We start from the raw sequence: 23631 nt of genomic DNA on the forward strand, positions 1-23631 counted from the left end.
GGTGGTGGTGGTGCACAGAATAGACTTGAATGAATGATTGCATTTGTTAAAAATGGAGTACTATAATTGGAGATAGTTGAAAATTCAGGAGGGAGATAAGACTCGAAGTTAGGTCCTGGAGGAAAGGGACCGGATTAAGGTCAGGTTGATTGTAGAGCCTGGCCACCTCACCTGAGATCCCATAGAATTTCCCTGACATTGTTATTAAGGCAATTCATTGTATATCTTGTTTTGAGTCTGAATCTTTTAAAAGAAAAACATGTCCATTTGTGCCTCATTTTGATGCTGTGGTTTGCTTAAGAGTAAAAACTGTATGCATGGGCTAAGGGTATAACTTAGTAGTAGTGTGCTTGCCTAATATGCATGGACACAGAAATGTCCATTTGTGCTGAGCATAGTGCCTCAAACATAAACCCTTAAAGGTGACTTAGGTACATGTGATATAAAATTTCAGGCATCTTTTAGATCCCTGCCTGTGTTCTAGTTCTCTCACTGGTAGGCAACAGTCTTTCAGTTTAACCAACTCTAAGAAAAATGCATTTAAGTCAAACTTCATGGATGGACAAGTGACTCAATTTAGAAATTATGAGAAGTATTATGTGTCTTTAAAAGCTGAAGTGCCTAATTTATAAAATTGCTCACTGTGTTAGTATTCCACCCACTCTATAAAGTTAAATGCTTTTCTCTTATTTGACAGGTAATCTTTTTTCCCCCTCTGTATCCTGTTTGAGCTTAGTCTTTAAAAATATGTGTATCTACCAGAATTATTTTCCATTTCTTTTGCGTGAAACTAAAAATCAGATTGTATAATTCAGCTATGGTAACTTTTTTGTAGGCTAAAGGAAGGTGGATGCTTAAATTTTCAAGAAGTGTCATGGTCACCTTATTCTCTTCCAAATTACCCCTCCATTCTTTCCCACCCCCAGGTTCTGAACTACAACAACAACAACAAAAGGTTTGCTTCATTTCTTTAAGCTCCAGGGCATCACAGACAACAACCTTCAGGACGGAGTGACCAACTTGTCCCAGTTTGCCTGGGACTCTCCCAGCACTGAAAGTCACACATTTTGATAATCCCTTCGGTCCTGGGTAGACCAATACAGTTGGGCAGTTGACTTCTGACTCCTTTCTTGTTCTTTCCCTTACATTTTCCCTTCCTGAGCCTGAGTACAGAGAGGCAGGGAAGAAAGGTTTGTCCCATCTGGACATCCAGTGGCTATCAGCTGCCAAGAAATACCCAGAGCAAATATTTTATGATCAGCCCTCCCTGATACCATCTGGAGACCTCAGAAATCCAGTGCATGTGTTTAACTATTTATAACAACTTTGTGTGTGTGTGTGTGTGTGTGTGTGTTTTGGGTACTTGGGATTGTACCCGGAGTGCTTAATCCCTGAGCTACATCCCCAGCACTGTTTATTTTTTATTTTGAGACAGGGTCTTGCTAGGTTGCATAGGTCCTTGCTAAGTTGCTGAGACTGCCCTCAAACCTATGATCCTTCTGCCTCGGCCTCCTGAGTGCTGGGATTATAGGCATGGCTACCACACTTGGTTAGTATTTAGAAGAATTTTAAACCCAAAAGAGGAGAAAAAATCCCCCAACGTATCCCTCTAGTCTAGTAGAGTATGACATGTTTAAACTTCTGCATGCCCACCATTACCTCCCAAACTATTCATGTACACATAATCCTAGATACAGATTTTTTACAAATATATAGTTGTAATACTCCCATAAACTTTCACTTGTGGGCAACCAACTGTGTGTGATAGGTTGAGACAGCTGTCTTTCATTTTAGCCAGCTCTAAGGATAATGTGAATAAGTCAAACATTTTATATGGATGAGTAAATAATTGAATTTAAAGATTTGTGTTCTTTTTCTTTGTTTTATGTATACTTTTACATTTTTTTAAATAGTCACAGTTATCATTTAAATGACATGAATGATAATATCACTCAAATTTGTTTCTTACAATGTGAACAGTGGGCTTAACTGATGTCTTAAGGGACTTAGATATGAGTGAAGAACTTCAGGATTTCTGTGGTAATAACAGTACTTTGGGGTTGAGGGTGTATTGCATTGGTAGAGTGCTTGCCTACCATTTGTGAGGCCCTAGGTTCTATTCCCAGCACTACCCAATAAATAAACAAAAAAGTATTTGACTTTATAAAATAAATGACTTTTTTTTTTTTCTTAGTAGTACTGGTCATTGAACCCAGGGATGTTCTACTACTGAGCCACATTCCAGTCCTCTTTATTTTGAGACAGGTTCTTGCTGAGTAGCTTAGGGCCTCCCTGAGTTGCTGAGGCTAGTTTAAAACATGTGATCCTCCTGCCTTAGCCTTTTTCCAGTCACTAGAATTGCAAGGGTGCACCACCATGCCCAGCCAATAAATGACTTCTTAATGGGTAGCACAAGGGGTCCTTGTGGTGCTTGAACTGTTTTGTTATCTTGACTATGGTATTGATTACACAAATCTACACATGGAATAAAATTGCATAGAACTGAAGACGTAGGCCTGCACAAATGAATGCATATAAAACTGGTGAAATCTAAGTAAGATCAGTAGATTGTTATTGTAAGTTTTCTAGTCATGCTGTTGTATTATAACTATGTAAGAATTACCACCAGGAAAAACTGTGTAAAAGATACTCTGTTTCTTACAACTTAACCTACAATTATCTTGAAAGGTTTAATTAAATATCTTTTAAATAATCAGTTTCTTAGTAGCTTTGAAATCCTTGTGAAATGCTCAGTAGTTCAAAAAAGAATATCCCTCTAAAAAGGGGAGAAAATGTCAAAGAAAAATTGAGGCTACTAGCTTATTTCTAAGTAGTTTATACCTTGGTATCTTTAGGAAGCCATTTACAAAGATAATCACTCCTATAATACAGAAAAGATAGTGAGAACACATCAGCCAGAGGAAAGGGAAACCAATTGAAGGATGAATTGCTTCTAAGTGGTTCAAAATTGTTACATCATCTAGGAGGTTAATGGCAGGCTTTTCATTAGTGTCATTTTTCTTCCTTATTATAAGCCTTCTATGACTTCCCTCTGACCAGTAACTTTCAAACATTTTTTTTTTTTTTAACAACAACCCTTAGTAAGAAATGCCTTTTATTCCTGGCATAGTGACACATGCCTGTGATTCCAGCTACTTTCGAGATGAGGCAAAAGAACATAAGTTTGAAACCAGCTTGGGCAACCTAGTAAGACCCTGTCTCCAAAAGGACTGAGTATGAAACTCAGTGGTAGAACACTTGCCTCTCATGTGCAGGGCCCTGGGTTCAATCCCTAGTACTACCAAAAAATCAAAATGCTTTACATCAAAACCTTGAATGAATGAGTGTACATGGATATATAACTGAAAAAGTTTTACAAGACAGTATGTTCACCTTTACATTAGTGCATACTGATATTTCCTTTCTATTCTACTTAATTAAAAAATTACTGGTTATATCTCACTAATTGGAGCTCTTGGTCTTGAGTTTGGAGAAACACTACTTCATTCTACCAGATGAAGTTGTCTAAGCCCCTTCGTATATTCAATGCTTTCCCTGCCTCCTATTCCAGCCTGTAGCTAAGTGGTGTATATTCAAACCTGGCATGCTGATATGGCTGTAGTCCTAGCTGCTTGAAGGATAAGGTGGGATGCTTGTTTGAGTCCACCAAACTCGATACCAACCTGGGCAACATAGTAAGACCTTGTCTCAAAATGAACAAATGACAATGTCAATGGCATATGTAGCACTTCCTAACCCTACTTTACACCATTCCTCCTTTAGGTCTTGATTCTTACTGGTCCCTCTCTGTAGGGCTTTTCCCTTTCTGTTCCTGTTCTCTCCTGACTTTTATAATTGAGCATATATAGTTAATTGTACCATTAATATGTAGTACTTGTCTCTCTTCATAGTTGTTCCTGAAGCCATGTGTCCTAGTCATCCTTAGTTCAAGTGTTACTTTTATGACTCCATCCCTGAGTTCTGGGTATATTTTTGGCTGGTATTTTTCATTTTTTTTTTTTTTTAAATCAAGAGCCACAATAGCTGGGCACAATGGTAAACGCCTGTAATCCCAGTGGCTTAGGAGGCTGAGGCCAGAGGATCACAAATTCAGAGCTAGCCTTAGCAACTTAGAGAGACTTTGTCTCAAAATTAAAAAACAAAACAAAAAAAGACTGAGGAGTGACTCAGTAGTTAAGGACCCCTGGGTTCAATCCCTGGTACCAAGAAGAAGGTGGAGGGGAAGCACAATAAAGAACGTTTTACATGGATTTGCATATATTTGTACAAACCTGAAATAGGTTTCATGATGTAAGACCCATTCACTATGCATTTTAAAATATATGTTGGGCCTTCCTTCCTTCCTTCCTTTTTTTTTCTTTTATCTTCTTTCACTGAGAATCAAACCCAATGCCTCACACATGCTAGGCAAGCGCTCTACCACTGAGCTACAACCCCAGTCCTCCCTATGCATTTTGATATTTTGTATTTTACATTTTTTCTTCAATCTGCAACTTGATTTCAAAAATCACAAGTTGAAACGCATTGAGTTAGTCCATTCTTCCCCATTCTCAATGTAGTTTGCAAAAAGTTGTCATAAACCTTTATATTCTATAATCTGTTAGGAAGAGGTGTGGATTGCCCCAAGACAGAACCGCTCATTTCATTTTTCCTTACTTCCCCCAACAGGAAGACAGAGAATATTGTAGTTGGTTGGTTTTGTTACTGGGGATAGAACCCAGCAGCACTTACCATTGAACTATATCTCCAGCCTTTTTATTTTCATTTTATTTTAAGAAAGGTTCTTAGTAAGTTTTTGAGGCTGTCCTTGAATTTACAATCCTCTTGCCTCAGCCTCCGGAGTCCACTAGGACTAATGTGTGCATCACCATGCCCAGCTGTAGTAATTTTTTAATACTAAAAATTTATAAAAAACATAAGTAATAGGGAAGGGGATAAATACACTTTTAGTCATATACAGTTGAATGCTGCAAAGAAGTTAAAATGAATCAACTTGGTAAAAAAATTTCAAAATAAAAAACTTTAAAAATAGTAATGCTTAATGGAAAAGCAAGTTGTAAGATGACAGGCACAGTAGAATATCCTTAAGATACATTAAAATACAATTATGATGCATACATGCGTACCTACATGATTTGAATAACAACTTTAAATAGATAGAGCTTACTTGGTAAAAAATTTTGATTTTTACACTGAAATCAGACAAAAACATGGCAAAATATTAACACTTGCTAAAGCTAGTCGTGGGTTCAAGAGTTATAGTCTGTAATCCTTTTTTACCTGAAGTGATTTGTAATATAAAATTTCTAATAAATATTGACTTCTATTTTATCTGCTAACAAATGCGTACTACTGTCTTACTATACCATTGTTATATGGCTCCAAGCTACTTCTCTGAACTGCAAGGCACGTTAGTCATGATCTGAGGTCCCCAGTTTATATTCAGGCCAGTCTTCCTTGTACCACATTTGGAAAAAGAGGCTATATTTTCTGTTTTACTGGACAGTATTTGCAATGAATTAAGGTTACATGACCATGTCCTCAGCAGAGCTTGGGAGGTAGTCTTCCTGAGTGAGGCTCTTTCTTTGCCTTTTTGTATGTTGATTTCCCCGCCTCCACCCCTTGAATTAAGCATTAGGGTAGGAGGCACTTGACATTGAAAGATCAGGGTATAGAAACCCAGAGAGATGATAAGGTCATACCAGTTAAAGATCTTGATAGCAATAAGTCCTGTAGGATCCTAGTGTAGGCACCAAAATTTCTCAAAGAAACAGAATAATTTGTAAGATTGTTTTTCTTTTTTTAGTACTGGGGATGAACTCAAGGGTGCTTTGTCACTGAGCTATGTCCCCAACCATTTTTTTATTTTTTTAAATTTTGAGATGGGGACTTAAAGTTGCAGAGGGTCTTGTCAAGTTGCTGAGGCTAGCCTCAAACCTGTGATGCTGTTGCCTCAGCCTCCAGAATTGCTGGGATTACAGGCATTTGCCACCACATCCAGCTTTGTTGTTGTTTCTGGTGGAGGGCGCATACTGGAGATTGAACCCAGGGGCATTTAATCACTGAGCCACATCCTCAATCCTTTTTAAAAAAATTTGTTTCCAATTTTGAGATAAGTTGTTACTAAGTTGTCGAGGCAGACCTCAAACTTGGACTCCTCTGCCTTAATCTTCTAAGTAGCTGTAAAGGCATGTGCCACCATGCCTAGCTTATTTTTAAAAAAGTGTCTGCCACTCTTGTGCCATAATGGAACAATCACTTGTTTCAATTTGCATATTTCCATTCGATGTCCAGTCCTGATTTGTTTTCAGTTACTTCTCCCTGCAATTATTATTGTTAGATCTTATATTTTAGAGCAGTTTTAGGTTCATAGAAAAATTAAGCAGATAATACATATACCTTCTTCCCCTATACAGTTTCCTCTGTTATTAACATTTTATATTGGTGTGGTATATTTGTTATGATTGAGTATGATTGCTACATTATTAACATAAAGAGTAAAGGTTCACTCTTTATGTTACATAATTCTGTGGGTTTTGAAAAATGTGTAGTGTTATGTATTCACCATTACAGGGTAACACAATAGTTTCACCACCTGACCACTTCATTTATCTTTGTACTCAAGTACCTAGCACAGGGTTTGCAAATCTTGTGTGAATGTACAATGACATCCCATCTAAAATTAAATATAAAATAAAATTTAATAGTACTTTTAAAAAAATAATTATTTTATTTATTTATTATGTGGCACTAAGGATTGAACCCAGTGCCTCACACATGCTAAACAAGGACTCTGTCACTGAGCTACAGTCCCAACCCTCACAGTACTTTTGAAGAGCAGTCTGCCACAATCAAATAGAACCTATTCTGGGAATAAAGGCATAGTTTAAAGTTAGAAAAATGAGTTAATAGATAAGATAAATAATAAAACAATATAGAGAAAAATCAGAATTCAGAGCATATTACTGATCTTCAGAAAACATTTAGAATGCTTTATTAACATAAAAAGAATATTTCAATCTAACAATCAGCTTTATGTTTAAAGAGGCATTTTCTAATGGGAACAAGGATGGCAACTATATTTTTTTTGTGTGTGTGTAACTCTGTAAGTTCTAGCTAATCCATACAATGAGAGACTGTAATAAGAGTTACCATTTTTGAGAAGAGAACTCTAATTAATATTGAGCAGATGGCATTGCAAAAGCCCCAAGAAAACCAACTGAAAATTTATTAAGTTCAGTTAGTTTAGTAAATACATGATAAAGATAACCAGAGTGAAAAACCTTTCCTATATGTATAGAAATAATTGGTTAGAAAAATCAATGGGATAAGCATATCCTATTTATGAATAGGAACCTTAACAAGAAAATATGTAGGATCCATGAAGACAAAAAGTCAAGGGCTGAGGATGTGGCTCAAGCAGTACTGCTCTCACCTGGCATGCGTGCGGCCCGGGTTCGATCCTCAGTACCACATACAAACAAAGATGTTGTGTCCGACAAAAACTAAAAAACAAATATTAAAATTAAGAAAAAAATACAAAAAGTCAAAATTGTACCAAAGGGAAAAAAGGCATAATTTTTATTAAGATTTTAATCTTAATGTTATCATAGTAAAAAGGTTGTAATGACCTAATTGTTCACCAAAAGGTGATGATTTTAAGGTCAATTTCATACTCTGTGACATAAAAGTAAGGCTTTTAATCAAAGAAAAATTTGAGGGAGAGGCCACAGGTTTTATTCTGAGCTTTCTAGCAGCCAAAGTAAAGAAGGCATATAATCCATAGTCATATCATAAAATACTGAGTTGCTTGATAAAAACAATTATTGTAGTACTGAGACATAAAAGAAAATTTTCTCCTGGTCTCAAAGAGTGGGTATTGTGTAGGGAATGATCATGTTTGTAACCTAACAAAACACCATCTAGGGCCTGGGCTTGTGGCTCAGTGGCAGAGTGCTTGCCTCACACACGTGAGGCATGGTGCTCGATCCTCAGCACCACATAAAAATAAGTAAATGTAATAAAGATTTAAAAAAAAAACACCATCTAACCTTGCAGAGCTGTGTCTTATGAAATTCCTTGCTAATAGATCACATTATGCCAGGGAAGTTTGGTGAAGAGTTGTGGTGAGTTGAGAAGTGTGTAGTGATGTGGTGGCTGGGATGAATGAAGTTGGGTATGGTCTGCTCTGAGGATCATGATGCTCAAGGAAGTTTATGTTTTAGAGACTCAAATTGCTGTTCTCGGTTGATGGGGCCTATGAATCTTCATAGATTGGCTACTGAATTTTTATTAATGTGTTACATCTGTTTTTCTATAGCTGAAAATCCAAACTGCAGCAAAATCTCTCAGGTGGTGATGTGGGATATGATTTGCAGTAGCCAGCAGGTATACCAGGCAGAAGGCCAGAAGTGCCACTTAGGCTGGCACTGAAGAGAATTTACTATGGATGGACTGAACAGTCTGCATGATTATTCCTTGAAATTACATTTTGGTAAGTTCTATTGAGAGTAAGTAGTTGTGTCTACTCAGGCCTTGCTTTCATGGTTGACTGGTAGAGTTGACGACTTCTGAACAAGATGGAAAAGCTCATGAGGTGAGATGCTTATATAGTGGGAAATGAGAGTCAGGACACCAAGATCTGGAAGCAATACTTTATTAGTGGCCACGGCCCAGAGGGATAAATCCCAAAGTCTGAGCCCCAAGCATAGGAGAGCTTTTACTTTTCTACATAAGCAAGTTTTGTGTACATCAAATCAGGAGAGATGGTGTAATTCTATTGGAGGGTACATTTACATTCCTTATATGGGTACAAGCCTGTCAACAAACTAGGGACTTAGCTCATACAGCTTAGGGACTTTTACTGCACCAAGCCTAAAGGGAGATTATTTTGTCCCTATCATTTTGTTTCCTGGTTCTGCTACTGCAGTTATCTTTTAAAGCTACCTGTTAGCTGCTGCAGGCCTCTATGGTTAAATGTCAGTAAGCAGAGCTGGTGTGTGTTAGCATGCAGAACTACCACCTGTCAGTTCTTAAACTGCTAAAGTTTTCATTCTGCTCTACTACACTTAACTAGTAGGCTAGCCTATCTCCATACAGGCAAGAAACTTCCTCTAAAGTACCAGTGTGAAGGATCCATTAAGATTTTCCTTAAAAAACTATTTGAGACCTGTTCCAGCGCAAGTTGGGAAGGACAATCAAGGTTTCCCCATTTGTACATAATAGGGCATAGTCACATTAATTTCAAGTCTAGAAAATTGTTTTTTTAAATCAATTATATCATATCTTGATCCAAGTAACAGAAGAAGAAAGTTGTAAGGCATTAACATCTACTTTTCAGCTACATTACTTCATGGTAAATCCTTCAAGGCAAATGGTGCCCACATAGGCCACAGAGTGCCTAAGGGAAGTTTTGGAATCTGAAACTCAGCTTAACTTCTCCTTGGCCTCAGTTTTTTCATCTGCCCAATAAGGATATCAGTACCCACCTAAGGTTACTGTGAGAATGAAATGAGATAGATGCTACACATTTTGCATTTAACAAAAGGCATGACACGTAGCACTTGGTAAACATCAGCAGTCATTTATGATCATGTTATTGTTTCAGTTTTTTTTAAAGGACATCCAAATTGCAATTCATCAGGAAGAAATTTGGTGTAACCTAAATAAATGAATAGAAGTGCTATGTTCGTGAATTTCATTAAAATGTCATAATAGCTCCCTAAATTGTTCTGTAGATTCAGTATAATCCAATAAAAATCCTAACAGTCTTCTCAATCATGATTGTTTTGTTTCTTTTTCTTTTTCTTTTTGTGTGTGGTACTATGTATTGAAACCCAAGGGTGGTCTATCACTGAACTACATCCCTAGTCCTTTTATTTTTCCATTTTGAGGCAGGCTTTCACTCCCAGGCTGACCTCTTCTTGCCTTAGCCTCCTAAATAGCTAGGATTACAGGTGTTTGCCACCATCCCTGGCAATAATGATGTTTTTAACTCTTCTAATTGTCTTTGTTTTCTTTCTTTCTTAAATATTTTTTTAATTGTTGATGGACCTTTATTTTATTCATTTATTTATACATGGTGCTGAGAATTGAACCCAGTGACTCACACATGTGAGGCAAGTGCTCTACCACTGAGCCACAACCCCAGCCCTAATTGTCTGTTTTAACAGGAAAATATACTTGTATTAACAAATGTTAAATAATAAAGATGCTTAACATTACTGTGATTATTTTCTGTGACCCTTTCCATTCTAAACCTCTGTTCTTTTTCTGAGTTCAAGTCATTTTTGACTGTCCCTTTCCTGTGGGTAGCCTCCTGCAGACTTAACCGACTTTGCCTCTAATGGATCTTTGCACTTCTGTTGGGCCAGAGAACTGTTAGACTTTACCAACTTGTGGATCCTACACTAGAAATTTCTTTCATACTTTTTTATTGGTTAATTTAATTTTTTCCCAGCATCATGTGAAGGACATAAGGAGAGTGAGTATAGTCTGTGAGAGTTATGTGTATATTGAAATTTTTGTTGTTACCCTGTTTCTCTTCTCTTAGGAACTCTTGAAAGTTTAGAACTGCATTTTAACTGGTATGACTAATACCAAGTTTTATTTTTTATTTAAGGCTGTTTCTGATACTTGGAAGCTATCCTTTCAGCCACAAAGATGGTCATAAATCTTTGTCTCCCACAATTTAAACCAAGAATTCACTGCAACAAGGTAAACAAAACAAATACATATACATAGATATACAACACATTTTTCCTGAGTTTTCCCATTTCCTGCCTTGCACATGAGGACATGATTCAGGTTTATTATATTTTCGCCCTTTGATTCCTCCAGAGGGCATTTAGGTGAGCATGGGGCAGGCTTACCTCTGGAATCATAGAGCACCATTATGAGGTAAGCTGTGATTCATTTTGTGGGGGGTTGTCTTCATTGTCTTTTCCCTCTAGAACAGTCAATTTCAGTTCTACCCTTAGTCAAAGCAAAAGTGGAAATTACCCCCCACCCCCATTCTTTTGTTCTTTTGCTATTTTTTTTTATTTTTTATTTTTGGTACTAGGGATTGAATCCAGGGGCACTTTAACACTGAACTAGATTATAGCCCTTTTTATTTTTTTGAATCAGGGTCTCTCTAAGTTGCTGAGGCTGGCCTTGAGTTGTGCAGTCTTCCTGTGTTAGCCTCCCTAATCGCTGGGATTACAGGCCTACACCATCACATCTGGCTCTTTTGCTAATTTCTAATACTGGAAGTAATGTTTTGTATTTGTTGTTTGGATTTCTTGCTATTTATTATTTGAATTAAGCTTCTTCCCTTTTTGTGCAAAGGAAGATATCTATTCACAGCACAAAGCAAGGAATAAGGAAACAGCAAGGAAAAAATTGAACCCCTTCCCTAATTTAGAGTTTCTGCATACAGCATACTGTTTTACATTCCCAAATTATTGGGCTGACTCCTTCAGACAAAAATGCCTTAAAATATCCATTAATTTTAACAAGTATTAGAAATATTAAAAAAGGGAAGAAGTCATCACAAACCCCTACCAAAACCCATTTATTGTTTTAAATGTCCATAGTCTTTTGTGGTCCTTTTTCCTGAATACATTTTTTTTTAAACCAGTGTCATCATTTATAGATTTATAATCAGATTGTTTATTTTGCCTTCCTAGGAAAACTGTTATAATTGGTGGGATTCAAATATAAATTGAGAACTTTAAGGCACATTTTTGTTTTCCTTTAAATCTGCATGTTTTCATCCTCTGAAATAAAAAACCACTAGTATATCTGCCTCCTCACAGAGATGTTATTTTGCAGGAAGTTTTGGGTAGGTTGGGTAGAGTTTTATTACATATATATATATATATATATATATATATTTTATATAATTGGGCTATAGTGCTGAACACAATTGCTGCCTTCAGCCTTTGACTTGGGGGCTGGGGATATGGCTCAAGTGGTAGCGAGCTCGCCTGACATGCGTGCGGCCTGGGTTCGATCCTCAGCACCACATACAAACAGAGATGTTGTGTTCGCCGAAAACTAAAAAAAAAAATAAATAAATAACAGGCAATTTATTAAAAAAAAAAAAACTGGGACAATTTAGTTTAGTAGGGGAAATTTTAAAATGAAGAACTTCACACTTTAGTTTTCTTAGAAATGACAAGTTCTTGCAAAGCAGCATCTTCATTTGAATCAGTATGTCTCATATTTGTCATTAAATCTAGATATCAGCTGATGGTTACGAAGTAGAAAATCTCATCTCTGAAGACCTCACAAAGAGGAGCCGTGGTTTTAGGACAGAGTATTTCATTAAGCCACCAATCTACGTGACAGTCTCCTTTCCCTTTAATGTGGAAATCTGTAGGATTAACATAGACCTCACAGCTGGAGGAGGCCAGAATGTCATTGGCCTGGAAATGTACACATCTGCCTTATCCAGCAGAGCCTCTTGGAATACACCTGAGTGCCAGACCCCAGGCCCAGCTGAGCCATCTGTTCCTGACAAGGAGGCATTCACCTTGGTAGGCAAAGTCTTACTGAAAAACCAGAGCCAAGTGGTGTTCAGCCACAGGGGATTCAAGGCCAGGCCACCCTTTAGCCCAATGGAAATCACACTCCCCTCCCCTGCTGTTATGGCCCAGGAGCTCTGGAATAAAGGGACTCTTTCCCTTAGCCACGTGGCTCATCTAAAGATTGGTATCACCCATGTAACAGGCAGTGGTATTCCTTGCATCAAGCGGTTGGAAGTGTGGGGTCAGCCAGCCAAGACCTGCTCTCAGGAGGTGATAGACAGTGTCCTACTGGTGGCTTCAGAGAATCTGCCTCAGGACTTGGCTTTGCAAACTCCAGCTTTGCCCATGGAGAGTGACTGTGACTCGGGGAGCCAGCCTGAGACCCAACAGGCCCCCTCTAGCCTGCAGGAATTGGCTCAGGCAGTTGGTGATGTGCCCGAGGAGTTCCTGGATCCCATCACCCTGGAGATCATGCCTTGCCCCATGCTGCTACCTTCAGGCAAGGTCATTGACCAGAGCACACTGGAAAAGTGTAACCGCAGTGAAGCTACATGGGGCCGAGTGCCCAGTGACCCTTTTACTGGGGTAGCCTTTACTCCACACTCCCAGCCCCTGCCCCACCCCTCCCTAAAGGCCAGGATTGATCATTTCCTGCTTCAGCACTCCATCCCTGGCTGTCACCTACTTGGGAGAGCTCAGACTACTTTGGCAGTGACCCCTTCTTCCATTGCCCTGCCCTCACGGAAAAGGAAGATAGAGCAGGCTGAGCGGACCCCAGGCAGTAGCTTTGGTGTGAATGCTTCCTGTTTTACTATCACAAATCCTCTGGTCTCACCTACTACCTCAGAGCACACCTCCAAGAAAATGAAAACCACCAGTGAGCTTGGCCTAACGCACATGGACTGCTCAACAGGTAATTTGCTGTCTTGTGTCCATGGCCCAGTGGCCTCCCTGTTCTTCCTGATGACATATGGCACTGTGGCCCTTGGCTCTGTGCTTTGCCAGCTTCAGTTCTTCTGGCTAGGGCCTGACCTTCTTTATGCTCATTTTCATTGGAGAGTTCCTCAGCTTTAGCTGTCTTCAGACCACAGACAATCTGGAGGCCTGGGAGGTTCTCTATTCCAGGCTTCTGTCTCAGTGTTTTGTTCCTTCATCTACTAATGGTCCTGCTTGTGAGTTTCCCTGCCTTGGACTCCCTTGGTGTGCTCTGACCAGGCCAAAAGTTTTTCCTGGCTTGAATCCTCTGGTCAAAACTTCTGGGAAAAGAGACACTAGTCCCTCAAAGCAGACCATGTCTTCCATCTTCTGTCTTTACAGTTCATCATGTATCTTCTAGGATGTTGTTTGAATTTTCACAGAGGAGCTCTGGTGGAAGTGCATTAATATCCTCCCTGCCTTACCTCACCACGAGGTGCCATGAGCACACAGAAAAGCAGAAAATAACTAAGTTGGAGGGTCCTACTTTTAGGAGAGAGAAGTCGTACTGAAGAACAGGTGTCAATAAGTACTTGAACAATTACAGTGTTCTTTAGTATGAAATTTAAGCCTTCTGGCTTCCCACTTCTTCCCCAGGGCATTGCCAGTGATTTCTGGGACCAGGGATGCTGCCCTCTCCTCAGGATAGCAGGCTTAGACTTTCTGCAGCTGAACGGTCAGCCAGCCAGCCAGCCAGCCATGTGATTTTGCTTAAGCTTTGTTTTCCCCATCAATCACCACCACCCTCTTCATGTAGTTATTGGGCTTAGTTTTGGGGCCTTCATTTTGATGAACCCCCGTTCATGTTCATAATGGGCTCTGCATGAAAGACCATTGTGATTTATATGTGTTCCAAATAAGACTGACAAGTAATATACTTAATTCTAGTAAAAGTAGAAGAGACAGATGAAAAAGTATAAATTTTAAAAAGTCTTCTCAGCTTAGGCAGCATGAGCAGAAATTCTAGTGCCTCAATGTAGACATTTATCTTTAGGTCAAAGTGAATGATTTAGAGCAAAAGTTGTTTTAAAACTTAGAAAAAAAGATTAAAGTCTGAGTTTTTTGAACTGCAAAATTGAAACAAAAGATTAGTGATTTGGGACATCTAAGATTAGGTAAGAGTTTTAAAGGTGATTCCATAAATCTTTAGGCTGTTTTATCATTGTGCTATTTTAACTAAGCCTAATTTTAGTACCTTTTGTTTTTACAAAAGCAATGTATTCATGTAGTTTTTAAAAACTGAAAAGCAGATTGTATACACACACAGAGTGAAACAGTCTTACCCTGTCCTTTTGATGGTAAGTTATTTTCTGATCTTTTGCTGCACAGAATAAACCTGGTGCATATGTAATTTTACAACTGCAGCTGTCTCTGTAGGACAGTATCATAGAATTCACATTTCTGGGTTATATTCTTCTGTAGACTTGATAGATATTGCCCAGTTGCCCTCACGACCATTCCACTAGTGATATGAGATTCCTCTTAGCTTTACTAACACATTGTGGAATTGAGGAACTATTATTTATTGAGGAGCTATTATTTTGAAAGGTAAAAAAATGGTATCTTATGATTGCTTTATATCTCTTATTATTAGTGAGCTTGAACATTTCTAATAAAAAAAAAAACTATTTTTGTTTTCTTTTCTGTGAATGGACTGCCCACTTCCTTGCCCATTTTCAATCAGTTGTTGTTGTTTCCCAATTATCTCTAGGAACTTTTTATATTTTATCAAGTTTAGCCCTTTGACCTTAATGTGAGCTAAAAATATATTTTCTCAGTTTGTTGTTTATCTTTGGACAGGCTTTGATATCAGGGATTTTTTTTTACTTCATAAAAAGAATTTGGAAATTTTCCTTTTCTGTATTCTGGAACAATATAATAGTATCAGAATAATCTACTCTTTGCATCTTTGGTAGACTCCCTTTAATGATTAGTGCCTCTTGCTTTTGGAGGAACCTCTTTCTTTGACAGCTTTTTTCCTTATGAAACTCCGTCTGTTTAAATCTTAGTATTCTTTTAATTTCCTGTCTTTTTCTAAAAGGCTATGCTGAGAATGTGCTTAATGGTTACATTTGTGTCTTTGGCATGACCCCAGGAATTCCTGGAAGCATCTGAGGTTCAATGGGATGCAACAAGGTCCTTACATCTCTTGTCTGTTTGTAGAAGTTTCACTGGTGTTGGTCTTGACAGACTTGGTGACACAGAGCCATGTGGACTAGTGGTCCTTGAAGGCCCTAAGTTGATGTCCTATGTCCTACAAACCTGACAAAATATTCCACTCCTGAGTTGGGGAAGTCTTGCAAATTCTGCCAACAGGCTGATACCTGGGGCCTTTCTTGAGCAGCTGTCCCCCAAACCCCTCTTGCCCCGACCCTCATCCTATATCTTGGCTTTCTGATATGACCTAGTCAGAAAGAATAACTAAGGTTAGTTCACTCTGCTTTACTTACCTAGATCATGATCTGGTCAGAGTGACTAAGGTTAGTCCACTCTGCTTTACTTACCAGGAGAAAGAGGACACAACACCTAGAACTCAGGCAAGTATCACTGCCTGGTGTTGAGGGTCCCAGTAGGAGAAGCTGAGGAAGGCAAAGACTAAAGCAGCTGGGGAAGGAAGATGGGAGGAGGGAGAGGGGTACAAACCTGGTATTTGTTAGCTTTGTCCTTTTCTTGGCGCACTCCAGGGAGGCCTTTAGAAAGGCTGCTGCAGTTCCTCATGGAGCCACAAGGTGGCCCCTGCCTGCCCTGCACTTTGTTCAGGATCAGGAAGCTAGAGAGCCCACGGCCTTGAAGTCATGAGGGATGGAGAGGAACTTTCAGGGTTTCCAGGCCTATGACTTCCTGTGTTCTGTCATCAAGAGATAGTAGAAAGGTGGTTTTTTTTGTTTTTTTTGTTTGTTTGTTTGTTTTTTACATTTATGTATGTCTATAGAGTTGAAGGTGCTATTTTGTAGTCCTCAAAGGACTTGTGACTTGTTTTGCTGAACTTCCTCTGAATGTTGTAGTCTCTGCATCTCTCAACAGATCCAGTGTCCCATGAGCAGAAGCTATCGCAAAGCTTGGAAATTGCCTTGATGTCCACCCTTGGTTCCATGCCCTCCTTCACAGCCCGACTGACCAGGGGACAGCTCCAGCACCTGGGCATAAGAGGGAGCAGCACTACTGGGAGGCCAAGCGCCAGCTCGGGTAACCTGGGTCCCTCCCCCCTGTATCTTCCTAGAGCCATAGAATAGGTGGCCCATCCTGTACAGAATGCTAGGCTTGTCCCTGGGGGCTCTATGGACCTGTGTAGCCAGCTCCCTCCTTCCTTAATTCCAACCTGGGGAGAACACTGCTTGTTTGCCTTCTCCAAGAGGAGGTAACGGGCTTCCTGGCAAACTGACCTTCAGAGGGAAGGCCTTCTTCAGTCAGCCCTTAGTCAATCCGTGGACTCATGGCTTAGCTACTCTTTTGCTATGTTTCTTTCTAAGATGTCATGTTAAATATTCTCTCCTGGGGAGTTTTGTTTCTTCTTTTTTATTTTTCTCATTTAGCCAGTCTCCCATATGACATCTGGAGTACTAGGGAGGTTTGGGGCTCCCTTCCCTTCCATGCAGCTCCTACTTCTCCTTGGGATTCAGACCCCCAGTCTCCCTACAGCTGCTCAGCTTCTTTTCATGGGTACCTGCCCTCTAAAGTTCTCCTCCACCCCTCAATCAGCTCATCTGGGCAAAAAGCAGTATATTCTACCTGTGTCAGGCCTTTAACATGAAAGTCAGTGTCCTGACCTTGACATTTCCTTCATTACTCCTCCAGAGTCGTTCTTAGATCAGTCCTCTGTGCCCTGCTTCCCTTGACTGCCACCATGACACCACTCCTGCTGCTTTTCCACCAGCCCTGCAGTAGCCCTGCTGGCTCCCCTCAGTCACCCTTGCTCACTATTTCAGTACCCTCAGAGGAGTTAGAGGTATCTTATTAAAATATAAACAGGATCACTGTGCTTCATTTTTTGTTGTTCTTGTGGTGTTGGTGTTGCTGAGAATTGAATCCAGGGCCTTGTGCATATGAGGAAAGCACTCTACCAACTGCGCTTCATTATTAAAATCCTTCTATGGCACACCATTGAACTTAAAATAGAACCTAGCCTCCTGCTGTCTCTGAAGTCTGCATGCTGTAGCCCTGCCTCCCCTCCTCTCCATCTCATCTGAAGCCACACTGTGGTTCACTCATCTCACTCTGTGTCTTTTCTTTATTTCTTAGTGACTTTTGTTTTCTGTCTCTGAAACTGCCCCTGGGGCTTTAGGCCTTTAAAACCCTTCAATGGAACTTCTCATTGGTGCTAGAGAGAATTGGGGCCTTTTGCTTCCTTTTCTTCATTCCTTCTCCCTGCATTTTTTCTCCCTTCTGTTTTCCCTTCATTCTAGAGATTCTCCAGTAAGGAAGGGAATATTTCAACTCCTTGTGGATTCTTGGCCTGTTTGTTTAGAGGACATACATTGATTCTTTTAGGTTGTTTAATGAAAACACTGGAGGCCAGGCCCTTCTTTCTTGGCCACAGCCTCAGGGATATTGAGGTAGGGCAGCACTCTTTAGACCACCTTGCAATTTGGACTTCCCTGTGAGGTTTGGGGTGCACAGTGCAGGGAGCTGAGGTGCATTTCTTGATGTCTGGTCCCTTTGTGCAGAAGACAGATCCATTCAACATATACTTACTGAATGTGGGCCACATGAAGTGCTTTGCTAGGCCCCAAGAATGGACTGAGGAGAAGCATGAATGTGGGCTTCCAGAGCTAGGGGAGGAAACAGGCATGTGTGAGAACAACTGTAAAAAGCTCCAGAGGCACAGGAGAGGGGCATTCAGGATTGGCTTCCTGAAAGGGGTGTGATCTGAGCCTCATGTCATAAGGACATTTCAAGCAGAGGGAACAGTAAGCACAATGTCAGGAGACCAGCAATAGCAAAATATGCAGAAAAGAACTGATTTGAAGTTGCTGGATCCTAAAGAATGAGAGTGGGTGTGAAGGAGACGAGGCTGCATAGGCCACACAGGGATTGACTCTGCCAGAAGGTGGGGAGCACTCTGAGGAGGTGTAAAGCAGAGGCATGGGAGTCAGGTTGTGTTCTTGTATGGATGGGGGCTGAGAATAGATGTCCAGGAAAAGTCTGGAGGAAAGTGATCCAGGCAGGAAGAGATGTGCCCAGTAGCTGGGATTATAATGATGAAAGTGGATGGAGTCGGGGGAGCTAGGTTTAAGAATTTTCAAAGTAGAACTTTAAGAAGTTTCAAAGTTTGAGATGCTTTGGGGGTCCCCTATGGAGTGGTGGCTAGGAATGGAGAAGTGGACCTGAAGGAAGACAGGTGAGGCCAGCTCCTGCCTCTCCCTAGAGTAGGGGATAAAGAGCAGCTTCTCAGGCAAGGACCTCAGGGAAGGAAGAGCACCACAGGTGCAGCTTGGGGAGGGGGAGGAGTGGCTGGAGCTTCAGGAGGCCCCCTGGGAGGCCTGCCCTAGAGGCCAGGATAGCACAGGATAAGGATTGAGGTGTTGGGAAGGTGACTGAAAGCAAATCTCAGCTGTCCCTCTTGTGACCTCCTAACTGTCCACTTTCTGCTTTTCTCTTTTCTTGTCACATTTCACCTTTTCTTGCAATTAGGAGGATGAGTTTGTACCTGTTCAGGATAGTATACCTTGCTGGGAAACTAGGGTAAGGGCTGGTCCTGTTTGTTGGTCCCGGAGGCCAGTTCATCTTGAACAGTCACAGGAATCTTGAGATTTGGTCAGAGATTATAGAGAGGAGGCCTGCCAGTTTATCCAGTACCCTGTCACCTCTTCTCCCAGAGTAGAGATGGGCTAAGGAAGGAAAAAGCCAGACTTTCAGAGTGAGCCTGGGCCAAGGAATAGCCTTCCCTAACTCTATCCTGTCTCCTGATTTAGAGCAGCCTGGGAGCATCGCAGGCCCTGAATGTGCCTCCTGCAAAAGAACATTTTCTTCCTACTTCAAAAAGGAGCCCATGTACCAGCTGCCCTGTGGTCACCTCCTATGTCGACCCTGCCTGGCTGAGAAGCAGCGCTCCCTGCCCATGACATGCACAGCCTGCCAGCAGCCAGTTGCCAGCCAGGATGTGCTGCGGGTCCACTTCTGAGTGACCAGCCTCAACCTGAGAAGCACTTGCTGGGAGGAGCAGAGGGGGAGCAGGAACAGAGTCACAGCTTTCCTGTAGTTTGATGGTGGCAGGCACAAAGTGCCTGTTTTTTCTCCAGGGCTTTATCACCTCATAGTGTTGCACAGGGACCGAGTGGGGAAACACTCCACTCCTGCTCAGGTGGCAACAGGATAAAAAAGCCATAGGCTTGGCTGGGAAGGCTGGGGGATGTCCCTACCTTCCTGTGCCTCCCTGCCACTCCCCCACCAGATCCCAGGGCCTGCTGAAGCCAGCCCCACTGGGGCAGGAGTACCCTTGCTGAGGGCTCCCTGAATTGCTTGTCCATACCCTTTTCTAGCAGAGCCTTGTGAGTGGAGCACAATGGACTATGGATAGCAAAGAGGGTCTCAGGGTCATACTGACCATGGTGGGGGCTGTGGAGCTCATGACTCGGCCTCCTCCTTTGACCGGCAGACACTCAGAGCCTTAATAAAGTGATTATTGACGTCTTCCTCCTGGCAGAGTGCCTGTCTCTGTCGTCATATTTCTGTTCCCCACCTGCGTCCACACAAGTGGAACTATCACAGGGCAGCCATGAGTAGTTGCTGCAACCCATTAGGCTGTGATTCTTGTTAACAAGCTGAAAGAACAAAAGCTGGAGTTTTCACACCCACTCAGTTGGGAGAGCCCAAAATGACAGGTTTGCTATTCATTTGCCAGTTGGGAGGGTTGAGTGACCTTCTAGCCAGGTATCAGCATGCACTCAATTGGCTCCTAGGGCTGCTCTTAGAAGCGGGGAAGGCATTATTCTACTTGTGGCTCATTTCAGAAAAAAACACTTGTTTATAGGCTGTATTTGTTTTTTTTTTTCTTTTAAATTTGTTATTCCCACAATTCTGTTTACCATATCACACAGATTCTACTCACCAGAATGTGAGAAAGTACACCATGGTGTTCTCATTCCCTGCTGAGCATATTAAGGAAGGATTGGCCCCACATGCTCCTGTTTTGTTCTTAAGATTAATCGCAGTCCTGTAGACAGGCCTTGGGCTGCTGCCCAGGGCTCCATCCAGACCCTAGAACTTAGAGAGGTGCAGTAGGGCTTAGGGAATCTGCGTATTTTTTTTTTCTTTCTTTTTTTTTTTTCAGTGCAGCTGGGCTTAGGGAATCTGCGCATTTTTAATTTTTCTTTCTTTTTTTTTCAGTGCCAAAGTCTCACACATGCTAGGCAAGCTCTTTATAACTGAGCTAAATCTTCAACCCCCCCCCCTTTTTTTTTTGAGTACTGGGGACTGAATTCAGGAGCACTTGAACACTGAGCCACATCCCCAGCCCTATTTTGTATTTTATTTAGAGACAGGGTCTCAGTAAGTTGCTTAGCACCTCGCCATTGCTAAGTCTGGTTTTGATCTCAAGATCCTCTGGCCTCAGCCTCCTGAGCTGCTGGGATTACAGGTGTGTACCACCATGCCTGGCTCCCTAGCCCCTTTTTTAATTTTTAAAGTTTTGAGACAAGGTCTCAACTAGGTGCCCTGGATGACATCAAACTTACAATCATCCTGCCTCAGCTTCTAGAGTAGCTGGGGGGAATCTGCATTTGAGAGTTCCTAGGATTTTGTCCACAAAGGCGGCTGTAGAGGTAGTCTTCTCCTAAATTCTACTTCCCTCTGATCCTTACCTTGATGCATCCCTCATGTAAGAGTTCAAGGTCATAAGCATGGATGGCAAGCCATGCCCTTGCTGATGAGGCTCTTGTGTGCCCTTTGGACATAAATGTCTATACCACTCCAGGATCTCACCATCCCTTCCATGTGCTGGGTTCCTGGAAAGCCCCAGCAGAGCACTTTGTGGTTGGAGTGTGTGTGTGGGGGGAGGAGGGGTGCTTGCTACCCTCACCCTCTTGGTCTCTGGAACAGCCTACTTCACCAGCAGTAGTTCAAGGTCTTCAGTGCTCTCCACTGAAGATGTTCTCTCTGGGGGATGTCCTGTCTGCCCAGCCCTGGAAACCAACAACTTGGTGTTAGTGGGAGCAGTGCAGAGTACCTGTATGAGGGCAAAGCCTGCTCCCTTCCCTCACCTCAACTCCCCTCCAACAGCTATGCTGGAGGTACTTCTCAGAACAGACCTGTTGCAGGGGCCTGGTGAGCCGCATTTTTTTCTTTCTTTTTTTTTTTTTTTTGCAATGCTGGGGATTGAACTCAGGGTGCTCTACCATCAAGCTATATCCCTGGTCCTTTTCATTTTTTACTTTGAGACAGAGTCCCACTAAGTTGCTCAGGCTGGCCTTGAACTTGAGATCCTTCTTGCCTCAGCCTCCTGAGCCATTGGATTACAGGCATTCACATCACACCTGACTATGATCTGCATTTCTACCAGGTTCTTACTCCCTAGCAGCTCTAGTGGAAAACCAGACATGGGAACCACAGGGGTAGGCAGAACTTGCCTACATCCTTGGAGATATACATACTTTTATCTTAAGCCCACACTTGTTTTGCTTCTTCCTATTGGCCTCCAGCTTAAGGCCACTCAGCTGCTGGATGCCTTTCTATTCCCTAGGAAACTGGTCCTCTGACGCTGGAGTTGCTGTAAATAGGTCTGCAGACAAAGAGACCTGCCCTGGAGGAAACCATCCACAGGCACAAGGCTGCTGCTCAACCTCCTGCCGGTGGCATTGTATGTTGGCCTGACTCTTGATTGTGATGGCCACTAGGGTGGGGATGGGGCTGCTGCAAACTGGCCACCTCCCACAGAGGTCTTGTAGACATACTGGAAATAGGACCTGGTATTGAGCTGGTCTGACCACCACCTCTCACCTCCCTGGCCACCCCTACTGTGGCCTCACCTGGCCTCCCAACCCACTTGCACATGCAGCATATTCCTTTGGGTTCTGGATGGAAAGGGGAGGAGCTGGGTTGGGAATTGGCCAGAGCTGCAGTCTACTATAGTAGTCGATAGTCTGTTAAAATTAATTACAATGTATTTAATTAAAGTAAACATAATTTAAGTCTCAGCTCTTGGGCCCAACAGCCACATTTCAAGTGCTTGATATTCATGTGGCTGGAGGTTACTGTATTGGACAGCACAGATAAAGACATTTCCACCATGACAAGAGTTCTGGATAGTGCTAGGCCAAAGTATGAACTTGGTGGAGTGGCTTGGCTTGCCCCTTACTTCTTATGAACCTGTCAGGAGAAGTACCAGTTCATGAGAATGAGAGAGCAGGAGAGTGATGGAGAGAATTGCATGTTTGAAACTCCTTCCTGCACTGGGCATTGGCCACAGTCTGGGCCTCCACACTACCAACATGAACTCCCTTTTCTTATAAGAGGTGCTCTGCCTGCTACTCTGACAGCCCCAAAGAGTGACAGAATCTCCAGTGTCATAAAGATGAGTGATAAAAGAGCAAGAGACAACCTGGTGGTGGTTGGCAAGCTTTTCCATGAAAGGTTTATACTAATAACAATGTTACCTATAACCATACTTTCGATATACAACCAGACAGGTGTGGTGGTGCATGCCTGTAATCCCAGCAATTTGGGAGGCTGAGACAGGAAGATTTCAAGTTCAACAATTTAGTGAGGCCGTAAGCAACTTAGTGAAACCCTGCCTTAAAATTAAAAACAAAACAAAAAAGGCTGGGGAGGTAGCTTGGTGGCAAAGTGCCCCTGGACTCAATTCTCATTATTGGGGGGTGGGGGGAGACATGACCACACAAACATTTTGTGTTTTCCCTTGCAACACTTCTCTATGAGGAAAAAAGTGAGTTATTGCCAGTGTGGTGGTTCATGCCTGTAATCCCAGGGGCTAGGGAAGCTGAGGCAAGAAGTTCACAAGTTCAAAGCCAGCCTCAGTAATTTAGTGAGGCACTATGCAGCTTAGTTAGACCCTGTCTCAAAATAAAAAATAAAAAGGGCTGGGGATGTGGCCCAGTGGTTAAATGCCCCTGGGTTTAAAACAAAACAAAATATTGCATTTGCCATTTGCTGGGTGTAGTGTTACATG

At 41.7% G+C, this 23631-nt stretch overlaps 1 protein-coding gene across 6 annotated transcripts in view; it reads left to right on the plus strand.

The window, feature by feature from the left end:
• Positions 1-20150, plus strand: part of Ubox5 (U-box domain containing 5) — a 31069-nt gene extending 10919 nt beyond the window's left edge. For 3 of the 6 annotated variants that reach the window (XM_078051514.1, XM_078051513.1, XM_040276183.2), the window contains exons 2-6: positions 8342-8515; positions 10643-10737; positions 12246-13446; positions 16533-16694; positions 19421-20150. In XM_078051514.1, the coding sequence (XP_077907640.1) occupies positions 10684-10737; positions 12246-13446; positions 16533-16694; positions 19421-19629 (1626 nt within the window). In that variant the 5' untranslated portion in view covers positions 8342-8515; positions 10643-10683 and the 3' untranslated portion in view covers positions 19630-20150. Of the gene's footprint in view, positions 1-8341; positions 8516-10642; positions 10738-10860; positions 10921-12245; positions 13447-16532; positions 16695-17303; positions 17480-19420 lie in introns of those variants that run through there. The other 3 variants (XM_040276186.2, XM_040276184.2, XM_078051515.1) reach the window with 3 other exon arrangements.
• Positions 20151-23631: the final 3481 nt, after the last annotated feature.

This window comes from Ictidomys tridecemlineatus, chromosome 5 (genome assembly GCF_052094955.1).
Source record: "Ictidomys tridecemlineatus isolate mIctTri1 chromosome 5, mIctTri1.hap1, whole genome shotgun sequence".
NCBI lineage: Eukaryota > Metazoa > Chordata > Mammalia > Rodentia > Sciuridae > Ictidomys > Ictidomys tridecemlineatus.